Source organism: Salvelinus alpinus, chromosome 7 (assembly GCF_045679555.1).
Source record: "Salvelinus alpinus chromosome 7, SLU_Salpinus.1, whole genome shotgun sequence".
NCBI classification, from domain to species: domain Eukaryota; kingdom Metazoa; phylum Chordata; class Actinopteri; order Salmoniformes; family Salmonidae; genus Salvelinus; species Salvelinus alpinus.
Genome location: NC_092092.1, coordinates 65,100,004 through 65,115,164, shown reverse-complemented (window position 1 = coordinate 65,115,164; position 15,161 = coordinate 65,100,004). Strand labels below are relative to the sequence as shown.

The 15,161-nt window shown below is 50.0% G+C and overlaps 1 protein-coding gene across 3 annotated transcripts in view; it reads right to left on the bottom strand.

The window, feature by feature from the left end:
* The window catches only part of LOC139581473 (slit homolog 3 protein-like), a 517,437-nt gene that overhangs the window by 87,368 nt on the left and 414,908 nt on the right, over positions 1-15,161 (bottom strand). For all 3 annotated transcript variants that reach the window (XM_071411265.1, XM_071411266.1, XM_071411267.1), the window contains 3 exons: positions 15,021-15,089; positions 14,640-14,711; positions 14,400-14,471 (listed from right to left, as the gene is read on the bottom strand). In XM_071411265.1, coding sequence (XP_071267366.1) covers positions 14,400-14,471; positions 14,640-14,711; positions 15,021-15,089 — 213 coding nt within the window. The remainder of the gene's footprint in view (positions 1-14,399; positions 14,472-14,639; positions 14,712-15,020; positions 15,090-15,161) is intronic.

The following is a 15,161-nucleotide window of genomic DNA, read 5'->3' as shown; positions in this document are numbered from 1 at the left end:
GGAGAGGAAGAGAGGGTATCATAGGGAGAGGAAGAGAGGAGAGGAGAGAGAGTATCATAGGGAGAGGAAGAGAGGAGAAGAAGAGAGAGTATCATAGGGAGAGGAAGAGAGGAGAGGAAGAGAGGGTATCATAGGGAGAGGAAGAGAGGAGAGGAAGAGAGAGTATCATATGGAGAGGAAGAGAGGAAGAGAGGAGAGGAAGAGAGGAGAGGAAGAGAGGGTATCATAGGGAGAGGAAGAGAGGAGAGGAAGAGAGAGTATCATATGGAGAGGAAGAGAGGGTATCATAGGGAGAGGAAGAGAGGAGAGGAAGAGAAGAGAGGAAGAGAGAGTATCATAGGGAGAGGTAGAGAGGAGAGGAAGAGAGGAGAGGAAGAGAGGGTACCATAGGGAGAGGAAGAGATGAGAGGAAGAGAGGAGAGGAAGAGAGGGTATAATAGGGAGAGGAAGAGAGGAAAGGAAGAGAGGGTATCATAGGGAGAGGAAGAGAGGGTATCATAGGGAGAGGAAGAGAGGAGAGGAAGAGAGGGTATCATAGGGAGAGGAAGAGAGGATATCATAGGGATAGGAAGAGAGGAGAGGAAGAGAGGGTATCATAGGGAGAGGAAGAGAGGAGAGGAGAGAGGAGAGGAAGAGCGGGTATCATAGGGAGAGGAAGAGAGGGTATCATAGGGAGAGGAAGAGAGGGTATCATAGGGAGAGGAAGAGAGGGTATCATAGGGAGAGGAAGAGAGGAGAGGAAGAGAGGGTATCATAGGGAGAGGAAGAGAGGATATCATAGGGAGAGGAAGAGAGGAGAGGGAGAAAGGGTATCATAGGGAGAGGAAGAGAGGAGAGGAAGAAAGAGCATCATATGGAGAGGAAGAGAGGAGAGGAAGAAAGAGCATCATAGGGAGAGGAAGAGAGGAGAGGAAGAAAGGGTATCATAGGGAGAGGAAGAGAGGAGAGGAAGAGAGAGTATCATAGGGAGAGGAAGAGAGGAGAGGAAGAGAGGAGAGGAAGAGAGAGTATCATAGGGAGAGGAAGAGAGGAGAGGAAGAGAGGGTACCATGGGGAGAGGAAGAGAGGAGAGGAAGAGAGGAGAGGGAGTATCATAGGGAGAGGAAGAGAGGAGAGGAAGAGAGGGTATCATAGGGAGAGGAAGAGAGGAGAGGAAGAGAGGAGAGGAAGAGAGGAGAGGAAGAGAGGAGAGGAAGAGAGAGTATCATAGGGAGAGGAAGAGAGGAGAGGAAGAGAGGGTACCATAGGGAGAGAAAGAGAGGAGAGGAAGAAAGGGTATCATAGGGAGAGGAAGAGAGGAGAGGAAGAGAGAGTATCATAGGGAGAGGAAGAGAGGAGAGGAAGAGAGAGTATCATAGGGAGAGGACAAGAGGAGAGGAAGAGAGGGTATCATAGGGAGATGAAGAGAGGAGAGGAAGAGAGGGTATCATAGGGAGGGGAAGAGAGGGTATCATGGGGAGAGGAGAGGAAGAGAGGGTATCATAGGGAGAGGAGGAGAGGGTATCATAGGGAGAGGAAGAAAGGGTATCATAGGGAGAGGAAGAGAGGGTATCATAGGGAGAGGAAGAGAGGGTATCATAGGGAGAGGAAGAGAGGGTATCATAGGGAGAGGAAGAGAGGAGAGGATGAAAGGGTATCATAGGGAGAGGAAGAGAGGAGAGGAAGAAAGAGCATCATATGGAGAGGAAGAGAGGAGAGGAAGAAAGAGCATCATAGGGAGAGGAAGAGAGGAGAGGAAGAAAGAGCATCATAGGGAGAGGAAGAGAGGAGAGGAAGAAAGTGTATCATAGGGAGAGGAAGAGAGGAGAGGAAGAGAGAGTATCATAGGGAGAGGAAGAGAGGAGAGGAAGAGAGGAGAGGAAGAGAGAGTATCATAGGGAGAGGAAGAGAGGAGAGGAAGAGAGGGTACCATGGGGAGAGGAAGAGAGGAGAGGAAGAGAGGAGAGGGAGTATCATAGGGAGAGGAAGAGAGGAGAGGAAGAGAGGGTATCATAGGGAGAGGAAGAGAGGAGAGGAAGAGAGGAGAGGAAGAGAGGAGAGGAAGAGAGGAGAGGAAGAGAGAGTATCATAGGGAGAGGAAGAGAGGAGAGGAAGAGAGGGTACCATAGGGAGAGGAAGAGAGGAGAGGAAGAAAGGGTATCATAGGGAGAGGAAGAGAGGAGAGGAAGAGAGAGTATCATAGGGAGAGGAAGAGAGGAGAGGAAGAGAGAGTATCATAGGGAGAGGACAAGAGAAGAGGAAGAGAGGGTATCATAGGGAGAGGAAGAGAGGAGAGGAAGAGAGGGTATCATAGGGAGGGGAAGAGAGGGTATCATGGGGAGAGGAGAGGAAGAGAGGGTATCATAGGGAGAGGAGGAGAGGGTATCATAGGGAGAGGAAGAGAGGGTATCATAGGGAGAGGAAGAGAGAGTATCATAGGGAGAGGAAGAGAGGAGAGGAAGAAAGGGTATCATAGGGAGAGGAAGAGAGGGTATCATAGGGAGAGGAAGAGAGGAGAGGAAGAGAGGGTATCATAGGGAGAGGAAGAGAGGGTATCATAGGGAGAGGAAGAGAGAGTATCATAGGGAGAGGAAGAGAGGAGAGGAAGAAAGGGTATCATAGGGAGAGGAAGAGAGGGTATCATAGGGAGAGGAAGAGAGAGTATCATAGGGAGAAGAAGAGAGGAGAGGAAGAGAGAGTATCATAGGGAGAGGAAGAGAGGAGAGGAAGAGAGAGTATCATAGGGAGAGGAAGAGAGGAGAGGAAGAAAGGGTATCATAGGGAGAGGAAGAGAGGAGAGGAAGAGAGAGTATCATAGGGAGAGGAAGAGAGGAGAGGAAGAAAGGGTATCATAGGGAAAGGAAGAGAGGAGAGGAAGAGAGAGCATCATAGGGAGAGGAAGAGAGGAGAGGAAGAAAGGGGATCATAGGGAGAGGAAGAGAGGAGAGGAAGAGAGAGTGTCATAGGGAGAGGAAGAGATGAGAGGAAGAGAGGAGAGGAAGAGAGAGTATCATAGGGAGAGGAAGAGAGGAGAGGAAGAGAGGGTATCATAGGGAGAGGAAGAGAGGAGAGGAAGAGAGGAGAGGGAGTATCATAGGGAGAGGAAGAGAGGAGAGGAAGAGAGGGTATCATAGGGAGAGGAAGAGAGGAAGAGAGGAGAGGAAGAGAGGAGAGGAAGAGAGAGTATCATAGGGAGAGGAAGAGAGGAGAGGAAGAGAGGGTACCATAGGGAGAGGAAGAGAGGAGAGGAAGAAAGGGTATCATAGGGAGAGGAAGAGAGAGTATCATAGGGAGAGGAAGAGAGGAGAGGAAGAGAGAGTATCATAGGGAGAGGACGAGAGGAGAGGAAGAGAGGAGAGGAAGAGAGGGTATCATAGGGAGAGGAAGAGAGGAGAGGAGAGAGAGTATCATAGGGAGAGGAAGAGAGGAGAAGAAGAGAGAGTATCATAGGGAGAGGAAGAGAGGAGAGGAAGAGAGGGTATCATAGGGAGAGGAAGAGAGGAGAGGAAGAGAGAGTATCATATGGGGAGGAAGAGAGGAAGAGAGGAGAGGAAGAGAGGAGAGGAAGAGAGGGTATCATAGGGAGAGGAAGAGAGGAGAGGAAGAGAGAGTATCATATGGAGAGGAAGAGAGGGTATCATAGGGAGAGGAAGAGAGGAGAGGAAGAGAAGAGAGGAAGAGAGAGTATCATAGGGAGAGGTAGAGAGGAGAGGAAGAGAGGAGAGGAAGAGAGGGTACCATAGGGAGAGGAAGAGAGGAGAGGAAGAGAGGAGAGGAAGAGAGGGTATAATAGGGAGAGGAAGAGAGGAAAGGAAGAGAGGATATCATAGGGAGAGGAAGAGAGGGTATCATAGGGAGAGGAAGAGAGGAGAGGAAGAGAGGGTATCATAGGGAGAGGAAGAGAGGATATCATAGGGAGAGGAAGAGAGGAGAGGAAGAGAGGGTATCATAGGGAGAGGAAGAGAGGAGAGGAGAGAGGAGAGGAAGAGCGGGTATCATAGGGAGAGGAAGAGAGGGTATCATAGGGAGAGGAAGAGAGGGTATCATAGGGAGAGGAAGAGAGGGTATCATAGGGAGAGGAAGAGAGGAGAGGAAGAGAGGGTATCATAGGGAGAGGAAGAGAGGATATCATAGGGAGAGGAAGAGAGGAGAGGAAGAGAGGGTATCATAGGGAGAGGAAGAGAGGAGAGGAGAGAGGAGAGGAAGAGAGGAGAGGAAGAGAGGGTATCATAGGGAGAGGAAGAGAGGGTATCATAGGGAGAGGAAGAGAGGGTATCATAGGGAGAGGAAGAGAGGAGAGAGGAGAGGAAGAGAGGAGAGGAAGAGAGGGTATCATAGGGAGAGGAAGAGAGGGTATCATAGGGAGAGGAAGAGAGGGTATCATAGGGAGAGGAAGAGAGGATATCATAGGGAGAGGAAGAGAGGAGAGGAAGAGAGGGTATCATAGGGAGAGGAAGAGAGGAGAGGAAGAGAGGGTATCATAGGGAGAGGGAGAGAGGAGAGTAAGAGAGGAGAGGAAGAGAGGGTATCATAGGGAGAGGAAGAGATGAAGAGAGGAAGAGAGGAGAGGAAGAGAGGGTATCATAGGGAGAGGAAGAGAGGAGAGGAAGAGAGGGTATCATAGGGAGAGGTAGAGAGGGTATCATAGGGAGAGGAAGAGAGGAGAGGAAGAGAGGGTATCATAGGGAGAGGAAGAGAGGAGAGGAAGAGAGGGTATCATAGGGAGAGGTAGAGAGGAGTGGAAGAGAGGGTATCATAGGGAGAGGAAGAGAGGAGAGGAAGAGAGGGTATCATAGGGAGAGGAAGAGAGAGTATCATAGGGAGAGGTAGAGAGGAGAGGTAGAGAGGGTATCATAGGGAGAGGAAGAGAGGAGAGGAAGAGAGGGTATCATAGGGAGAGGAAGAGAGGAGAGGAAGAGAGGGTATCATAGGGAGAGGAAGAGAGGAGAGGAAGAGAGGGTATCATAGGGAGAGGTAGAGAGGGTATCATAGGGAGAGGAAGAGAGGAGAGGAAGAGAGGGTACCATAGGGAGAGGAAGAGAGGAGAGGAAGAGAGGGTATCATAGGGAGAGGAAGAGAGGAGAGGAAGAGAGAGTATCATAGGGAGAGGAAGAGAGGAGAGGAAGAGAGGAGAGGAAGAGAGAGTATCATAGGGAGAGGAAGAGAGGAGAGGAAGAGAGGGTACCATGGGGAGAGGTAGAGAGGAGAGGAAGAGAGGAGAGGGAGTATCATAGGGAGAGGAAGAGAGGAGAGGAAGAGAGGGTATCATAGGGAGAGGAAGAGAGGAGAGGAAGAGAGGAGAGGAAGAGAGGAGAGGAAGAGAGGAGAGGAAGAGAGAGTATCATAGGGAGAGGAAGAGAGGAGAGGAAGAGAGGGTACCATAGGGAGAGAAAGAGAGGAGAGGAAGAAAGGGTATCATAGGGAGAGGAAGAGAGGAGAGGAAGAGAGAGTATCATAGGGAGAGGAAGAGAGGAGAGGAAGAGAGAGTATCATAGGGAGAGGACAAGAGGAGAGGAAGAGAGGGTATCATAGGGAGATGAAGAGAGGAGAGGAAGAGAGGGTATCATAGGGAGGGGAAGAGAGGGTATCATGGGGAGAGGAGAGGAAGAGAGGGTATCATAGGGAGAGGAGGAGAGGGTATCATAGGGAGAGGAAGAAAGGGTATCATAGGGAGAGGAAGAGAGGGTATCATAGGGAGAGGAAGAGAGGGTATCATAGGGAGAGGAAGAGAGGGTATCATAGGGAGAGGAAGAGAGGAGAGGATGAAAGGGTATCATAGGGAGAGGAAGAGAGGAGAGGAAGAAAGAGCATCATATGGAGAGGAAGAGAGGAGAGGAAGAAAGAGCATCATAGGGAGAGGAAGAGAGGAGAGGAAGAAAGAGCATCATAGGGAGAGGAAGAGAGGAGAGGAAGAAAGTGTATCATAGGGAGAGGAAGAGAGGAGAGGAAGAGAGAGTATCATGGGGAGAGGAAGAGAGGAGAGGAAGAGAGGAGAGGAAGAGAGAGTATCATAGGGAGAGGAAGAGAGGAGAGGAAGAGAGGAGAGGAAGAGAGGGAGAGGAAGAGAGAGGAGAGGAAGAGAGAGTATCATAGGGAGAGGAAGAGAGGAGAGGAAGAGAGGGTACCATAGGGAGAGGAAGAGAGGAGAGGAAGAAAGGGTATCATAGGGAGAGGAAGAGAGGAGAGGAAGAGAGAGTATCATAGGGAGAGGAAGAGAGGAGAGGAAGAGAGAGTATCATAGGGAGAGGACAAGAGGAGAGGAAGAGAGGGTATCATAGGGAGAGGAAGAGAGGAGAGGAAGAGAGGGTATCATAGGGAGGGGAAGAGAGGGTATCATGGGGAGAGGAGAGGAAGAGAGGGTATCATAGGGAGAGGAGGAGAGGGTATCATAGGGAGAGGAAGAGAGGGTATCATAGGGAGAGGAAGAGAGAGTATCATAGGGAGAGGAAGAGAGGAGAGGAAGAAAGGGTATCATAGGGAGAGGAAGAGAGGGTATCATAGGGAGAGGAAGAGAGGAGAGGAAGAGAGGGTATCATAGGGAGAGGAAGAGAGGGTATCATAGGGAGAGGAAGAGAGAGTATCATAGGGAGAGGAAGAGAGGAGAGGAAGAAAGGGTATCATAGGGAGAGGAAGAGAGGGTATCATAGGGAGAGGAAGAGAGAGTATCATAGGGAGAAGAAGAGAGGAGAGGAAGAGAGAGTATCATAGGGAGAGGAAGAGAGGAGAGGAAGAGAGAGTATCATAGGGAGAGGAAGAGAGGAGAGGAAGAAAGGGTATCATAGGGAGAGGAAGAGAGGAGAGGAAGAGAGAGTATCATAGGGAGAGGAAGAGAGGAGAGGAAGAAAGGGTATCATAGGGAAAGGAAGAGAGGAGAGGAAGAGAGAGCATCATAGGGAGAGGAAGAGAGGAGAGGAAGAAAGGGGATCATAGGGAGAGGAAGAGAGGAGAGGAAGAGAGAGTGTCATAGGGAGAGGAAGAGATGAGAGGAAGAGAGGAGAGGAAGAGAGAGTATCATAGGGAGAGGAAGAGAGGAGAGGAAGAGAGGGTATCATAGGGAGAGGAAGAGAGGAGAGGAAGAGAGGGAGTATCATAGGGAGAGGAAGAGAGGAGAGGAAGAGAGGGTATCATAGGGAGAGGAAGAGAGGAAGAGAGGAGAGGAAGAGAGGAGAGGAAGAGAGAGTATCATAGGGAGAGGAAGAGAGGAGAGGAAGAGAGGGTACCATAGGGAGAGGAAGAGAGGAGAGGAAGAAAGGGTATCATAGGGAGAGGAAGAGAGAGTATCATAGGGAGAGGAAGAGAGGAGAGGAAGAGAGAGTATCATAGGGAGAGGACGAGAGGAGAGGAAGAGAGGAGAGGAAGAGAGGGTATCATAGGGAGAGGAAGAGAGGAGAGGAGAGAGAGTATCATAGGGAGAGGAAGAGAGGAGAAGAAGAGAGAGTATCATAGGGAGAGGAAGAGAGGAGAGGAAGAGAGGGTATCATAGGGAGAGGAAGAGAGGAGAGGAAGAGAGAGTATCATATGGGGAGGAAGAGAGGAAGAGAGGAGAGGAAGAGAGGAGAGGAAGAGAGGGTATCATAGGGAGAGGAAGAGAGGAGAGGAAGAGAGAGTATCATATGGAGAGGAAGAGAGGGTATCATAGGGAGAGGAAGAGAGGAGAGGAAGAGAAGAGAGGAAGAGAGAGTATCATAGGGAGAGGTAGAGAGGAGAGGAAGAGAGGAGAGGAAGAGAGGGTACCATAGGGAGAGGAAGAGAGGAGAGGAAGAGAGGAGAGGAAGAGAGGGTATAATAGGGAGAGGAAGAGAGGAAAGGAAGAGAGGATATCATAGGGAGAGGAAGAGAGGGTATCATAGGGAGAGGAAGAGAGGAGAGGAAGAGAGGGTATCATAGGGAGAGGAAGAGAGGATATCATAGGGAGAGGAAGAGAGGAGAGGAAGAGAGGGTATCATAGGGAGAGGAAGAGAGGAGAGGAGAGAGGAGAGGAAGAGCGGGTATCATAGGGAGAGGAAGAGAGGGTATCATAGGGAGAGGAAGAGAGGGTATCATAGGGAGAGGAAGAGAGGGTATCATAGGGAGAGGAAGAGAGGAGAGGAAGAGAGGGTATCATAGGGAGAGGAAGAGAGGATATCATAGGGAGAGGAAGAGAGGAGAGGAAGAGAGGGTATCATAGGGAGAGGAAGAGAGGAGAGGAGAGAGGAGAGGAAGAGAGGAGAGGAAGAGAGGGTATCATAGGGAGAGGAAGAGAGGGTATCATAGGGAGAGGAAGAGAGGGTATCATAGGGAGAGGAAGAGAGGAGAGAGGAGAGGAAGAGAGGAGAGGAAGAGAGGGTATCATAGGGAGAGGAAGAGAGGGTATCATAGGGAGAGGAAGAGAGGGTATCATAGGGAGAGGAAGAGAGGATATCATAGGGAGAGGAAGAGAGGAGAGGAAGAGAGGGTATCATAGGGAGAGGAAGAGAGGAGAGGAAGAGAGGGTATCATAGGGAGAGGGAGAGAGGAGAGTAAGAGAGGAGAGGAAGAGAGGGTATCATAGGGAGAGGAAGAGATGAAGAGAGGAAGAGAGGAGAGGAAGAGAGGGTATCATAGGGAGAGGAAGAGAGGAGAGGAAGAGAGGGTATCATAGGGAGAGGTAGAGAGGGTATCATAGGGAGAGGAAGAGAGGAGAGGAAGAGAGGGTATCATAGGGAGAGGAAGAGAGGAGAGGAAGAGAGGGTATCATAGGGAGAGGTAGAGAGGAGTGGAAGAGAGGGTATCATAGGGAGAGGAAGAGAGGAGAGGAAGAGAGGGTATCATAGGGAGAGGAAGAGAGAGTATCATAGGGAGAGGTAGAGAGGAGAGGTAGAGAGGGTATCATAGGGAGAGGAAGAGAGGAGAGGAAGAGAGGGTATCATAGGGAGAGGAAGAGAGGAGAGGAAGAGAGGGTATCATAGGGAGAGGAAGAGAGGAGAGGAAGAGAGGGTATCATAGGGAGAGGTAGAGAGGGTATCATAGGGAGAGGAAGAGAGGAGAGGAAGAGAGGGTACCATAGGGAGAGGAAGAGAGGAGAGGAAGAGAGGGTATCATAGGGAGAGGAAGAGAGGAGAGGAAGAGAGGGTATCATAGGGAGAGGTAGAGAGGGTATCATAGGGAGAGGAAGAGAGGAGAGGAAGAGAGGGTACCATAGGGAGAGGAAGAGAGGAGAGGAAGAAAGGGTATCATAGGGAGAGGAAGAGAGAGTATCATAGGGAGAGGAAGAGAGGAGAGGAAGAGAGAGTATCATAGGGAGAGGACGAGAGGAGAGGAAGAGAGGAGAGGAAGAGAGGGTATCATAGGGAGAGGAAGAGAGGAGAGGAGAGAGAGTATCATAGGGAGAGGAAGAGAGGAGAGGAAGAGAGAGTATCATAGGGAGAGGAAGAGAGGAGAGGAAGAGAGGGTATCATAGGGAGAGGAAGAGAGGAGAGGAAGAGAGAGTATCATATGGAGAGGAAGAGAGGAAGAGAGGAGAGGAAGAGAGGAGAGGAAGAGAGGGTATCATAGGGAGAGGAAGAGAGGAGAGGAAGAGAGAGTATCATATGGAGAGGAAGAGAGGGTATCATAGGGAGAGGAAGAGAGGAGAGGAAGAGAAGAGAGGAAGAGAGGGTATCATAGGGAGAGGTAGAGAGGAGAGGAAGAGAGGAGAGGAAGAGAGGGTACCATAGGGAGAGGAAGAGAGGAGAGGAAGAGAGGAGAGGAAGAGAGGGTATAATAGGGAGAGGAAGAGAGGAAAGGAAGAGAGGATATCATAGGGCGAGGAAGAGAGGGTATCATAGGGAGAGGAAGAGAGGAGAGGAAGAGAGGGTATCATAGGGAGAGGAAGAGAGGATATCATATGGATAGGAAGAGAGGAGAGGAAGAGAGGGTATCATAGGGAGAGGAAGAGAGGAGAGGAGAGAGGAGAGGAAGAGCGGGTATCATAGGGAGAGGAAGAGAGGGTATCATAGGGAGAGGAAGAGGGGGTATCATAGGGAGAGGAAGAGAGGGTATCATAGGGAGAGGAAGAGAGGAGAGGAAGAGAGGGTATCATAGGGAGAGGAAGAGAGGATATCATAGGGAGAGGAAGAGAGGAGAGGAAGAGAGGGTTTCATAGGGAGAGGAAGAGAGGAGAGGAGAGAGGAGAGGAAGAGAGGAGAGGAAGAGAGGGTATCATAGGGAGAGGAAGAGAGGGTATCATAGGGAGAGGAAGAGAGGGTATCATAGGGAGAGGAAGAGAGGAGAGAGGAGAGGAAGAGAGGAGAGGAAGAGAGGATATCATAGGGAGAGGAAGAGAGGGTATCATAGGGAGAGGAAGAGAGGGTATCATAGGGAGAGGAAGAGAGGATATCATAGGGAGAGGAAGAGAGGAGAGGAAGAGAGGGTATCATAGGGAGAGGAAGAGAGGAGAGGAAGAGAGGGTATCATAGGGAGAGGAAGAGATGAAGAGAGGAAGAGAGGAGAGGAAGAGAGGGTATCATAGGGAGAGGAAGAGAGGAGAGGAAGAGAGGGTATCATAGGGAGAGGTAGAGAGGGTATCATAGGGAGAGGAAGAGAGGAGAGGAAGATAGGGTATCATAGGGAGAGGAAGAGAGTAGAGGAAGAGAGGGTATCATAGGGAGAGGAAGAGAGGAGTGGAAGAGAGGGTATCATAGGGAGAGGAAGAGAGGAGAGGAAGAGAGGGTATCATAGGGAGAGGAAGACAGGAGAGGAAGAGAGGGTATCATAGGGAGAGGTAGAGAGGGTATCATAGGGAGAGGAAGAGAGGAGAGGAAGAGAGGGTACCATAGGGAGAGGAAGAGAGGAGAGGAAGAGAGGGTATCATAGGGAGAGGAAGAGAGGAGAGGAAGAGAGGGTATCATAGGGAGAGGAAGAGAGGAGAGGTAGAGAGGGTATCATAGGGAGAGGAAGAGAGGAGAGGAAGAGAGGTTATCATAGGGAGAGGAAGACAGGAGAGGTAGAGAGGGTATCATAGGGAGAGGAAGAGAGGAGAGGAAGAGAGGGTATCATAGAGAGAGGAAGAGAGGAGAGGAAGAGAGGGTCTCATAGGGAGAGGAAGAGAGGAGAGAAAGAGAGGGTATCATAGGGAGAGGAAGAGAGGAGAGGAAGAGAGGGTATCATAGAGAGAGGAAGAGAGGAGAGGAAGAGAGGGTATCATAGGGAGAGGAAGAGAGGAGAGGAAGAGAGGGTATCATAGGGAGAGGTAGAGAGGGTATCATAGGGAGAGGAAGAGAGGAGAGGAAGAGAGGGTATCATAGGGAGAGGTAGAGAGGGTATCATAGGGAGAGGTAGAGAGGGTATCATAGGGAGAGGAAGAGAGGAGAGGTAGAGAGGGTATCATAGGGAGAGGAAGAGAGGAGAGGAAGAGAGGGTATCATAGGGAGAGGAAGAGAGGAGAGGAAGCGAGGGTATCATAGGGAGAGGAAGAGAGGAGAGGAAGAGAGAGTATCATATGGAGAGGAAGAGAGGAAGAGAGGAGAGGAAGAGAGGAGAGGAAGAGAGGGTATCATAGGGAGAGGAAGAGAGGAGAGGAAGAGAGAGTATCATATGGAGAGGAAGAGAGGGTATCATAGGGAGAGGAAGAGAGGAGAGGAAGAGAAGAGAGGAAGAGAGAGTATCATAGGGAGAGGTAGAGAGGAGAGGAAGAGAGGAGAGGAAGAGAGGGTACCATAGGGAGAGGAAGAGAGGAGAGGAAGAGAGGGTATAATAGGGAGAGGAAGAGAGGAAAGGAAGAGAGGATATCATAGGGCGAGGAAGAGAGGGTATCATAGGGAGAGGAAGAGAGGAGAGGAAGAGAGGGTATCATAGGGAGAGGAAGAGAGGAGATCATATGGATAGGAAGAGAGGAGAGGAAGAGAGGGTATCATAGGGAGAGGAAGAGAGGAGAGGAGAGAGGAGAGGAAGAGCGGGTATCATAGGGAGAGGAAGAGCGGGTATCATAGGGAGAGGAAGAGAGGGTATCATAGGGAGAGGAAGAGAGGGTATCATAGGGAGAGGAAGAGAGGAGAGGAAGAGAGGGTATCATAGGGAGAGGAAGAGAGGATATCATAGGGAGAGGAAGAGAGGAGAGGAAGAGAGGGTATCATAGGGAGAGGAAGAGAGGAGAGGAGAGGAAGAGAGGAGAGGAAGAGAGGGTATCATAGGGAGAGGAAGAGAGGGTATCATAGGGAGAGGAAGAGAGGGTATCATAGGGAGAGGAAGAGAGGAGAGAGGAGAGGAAGAGAGGAGAGGAAGAGAGGATATCATAGGGAGAGGAAGAGAGGGTATCATAGGGAGAGGAAGAGAGGGTATCATAGGGAGAGGAAGAGAGGATATCATAGGGAGAGGAAGAGAGGAGAGGACGAGAGGGTATCATAGGGAGAGGAAGAGAGGAGAGGAAGAGAGGGTATCATAGGGAGAGGGAGAGAGGAGAGGAAGAGAGGAGAGGAAGAGAGGGTATCATAGGGAGAGGAAGAGATGAAGAGAGGAAGAGAGGAGAGGAAGAGAGGGTATCATAGGGAGAGGAAGAGAGGAGAGGAAGAGAGGGTATCATAGGGAGAGGTAGAGAGGGTATCATAGGGAGAGGAAGAGAGGAGAGGAAGATAGGGTATCATAGGGAGAGGAAGAGAGTAGAGGAAGAGAGGGTATCATAGGGAGAGGTAGAGAGGAGTGGAAGAGAGGGTATCATAGGGAGAGGAAGAGAGGAGAGGAAGAGAGGGTATCATAGGGAGAGGAAGAGAGGAGAGGAAGAGAGAGTATCATAGGGAGAGGTAGAGAGGAGAGGTAGAGAGGGTATCATAGGGAGAGGAAGAGAGGAGAGGAAGAGAGGGTTTCATAGGGAGAGGTAGAGAGGAGAGGAAGAGAGGGTATCATAGGGAGAGGAAGAGAGGGTATCATAGGGAGAGGAAGAGAGGAGAGAGGAGAGGAAGAGAGGAGAGGAAGAGAGGATATCATAGGGAGAGGAAGAGAGGGTATCATAGGGAGAGGAAGAGAGGGTATCATAGGGAGAGGAAGAGAGGATATCATAGGGAGAGGAAGAGAGGAGAGGACGAGAGGGTATCATAGGGAGAGGAAGAGAGGAGAGGAAGAGAGGGTATCATAGGGAGAGGGAGAGAGGAGAGGAAGAGAGGAGAGGAAGAGAGGGTATCATAGGGAGAGGAAGAGATGAAGAGAGGAAGAGAGGAGAGGAAGAGAGGGTATCATAGGGAGAGGAAGAGAGGAGAGGAAGAGAGGGTATCATAGGGAGAGGTAGAGAGGGTATCATAGGGAGAGGAAGAGAGGAGAGGAAGATAGGGTATCATAGGGAGAGGAAGAGAGTTAGGAAGAGAGGGTATCATAGGGAGAGGTAGAGAGGAGTGGAAGAGAGGGTATCATAGGGAGAGGAAGAGAGGAGAGGAAGAGAGGGTATCATAGGGAGAGGAAGAGAGGAGAGGAAGAGAGAGTATCATAGGGAGAGGTAGAGAGGAGAGGTAGAGAGGGTATCATAGGGAGAGGAAGAGAGGAGAGGAAGAGAGGGTATCATAGGGAGAGGTAGAGAGGAGAGGAAGAGAGGGTATCATAGGGAGAGGAAGAGAGGAGAGGAAGAGAGGTTATCATAGGGAGAGGTAGAGAGGGTATCATAGGGAGAGGAAGAGAGGAGAGGAAGAGAGGGTACCATAGGGAGAGGAAGAGAGGAGAGGAAGAGAGGGTATCATAGGGAGAGGAAGAGAGGAGAGGAAGAGAGGGTATCATAGGGAGAGGAAGAGAGGAGAGGTAGAGAGGGTATCATAGGGAGAGGAAGAGAGGAGAGGAAGAGAGGATATCATAGGGAGAGGAAGACAGGAGAGGTAGAGAGGGTATCATAGGGAGAGGAAGAGAGGGTATCATAGAGAGAGGAAGAGAGGAGAGGAAGAGAGGGTATCATAGGGAGAGGAAGAGAGGAGAGAAAGAGAGGGTATCATAGGGAGAGGAAGAGAGGAGAGGAGAGAGGGTATCATAGAGAGAGGAAGAGAGGAGAGGAAGAGAGGGTATCATAGGGAGAGGAAGAGAGGAGAGGAAGAGAGGGTATCTTAGGGAGAGGAAGAGAGGAGAGGAAGAGAGGGTATCATAGGGAGAGGTAGAGAGGGTATCATAGGGAGAGGTAGAGAGGGTATCATAGGGAGAGGAAGAGAGGAGAGGTAGAGAGGGTATCATAGGGAGAGGAAGAGAGGAGAGGAAGAGAGGGTATCATAGGGAGAGGAAGAGAGGAGAGGAAGCGAGGGTATCATAGAGAGAGGAAGAGAGGAGAGGAAGCGAGGGTATCATAGAGAGAGGAAGAGAGGAGAGGAAGCGAGAGTATCATAGAGAGAGGAAGAGAGGAGAGGAAGAGAGGGTATCATAGAGAGAGGAAGAGAGGAGAGGAAGCGAGGGTATCATAGGGAGAGGAAGAGAGGAGAGGAAGAGAGGGTATCATAGGGAGAGGAAGGAGCAACACTTACAAGAGGCGCAGAGATTTAAGCCCATAGAATGAGTGTATCGAGATGCACCGAATCTGGTTGTAACTCAGGATCCTGGGATTAAAATGAAAGCAGAGAGGAGACAGTTATAATGATGGGAACACAACACTGTGTGTGTGACTGTGTTCTGACTATAAACGTGACTGAGGCCGCTGGTCACCGTGTCCAACCGGTCCAGTGTGGCCAGCAGGCAGGCCGTGGCGTGTCGTCATGGTAACTCACAGAGTGGCGAGCTGAGTCATGTGGCTGAAGGTCATGGAGGCCACGGTGGTGATGCTGTTGTTGCTCAGGTCGCTGTGTAATACCAAACACACAACAGGACACAATATCACTACTGGGACAAACACCTTCAAAGTCCACAGAGACAATAGTGAACTGTCTGGCATAATAATATATTTATAAAGCTCTTTTTAAGGACCTAAAGCCACTTTACAATTTATTTATTTTTAAACAAGAAAGGACATGAACACAACTGGTCAGTTTTTATGTTTCAATAAAGAATGTAAAATATTCTCTGCTTCAAATATCTCAATAAAATGGAGATTGCTTTGGCATCGTTATCTCTGACGAGCCAGGGAGGGATAGACCTGGTACAATACATACACAAGAGATAGCTGTTTCAGACTGGACAGTTCTTTGGGAACAGATGTCAGGAGGTTTCCTTCCAGGTATCTGAAATGAGGAGGAATGTGAAGACATTAGACCTCTCTCTCTCTCTCTCTCTCTCTCTCTCTCTCTCTCTCT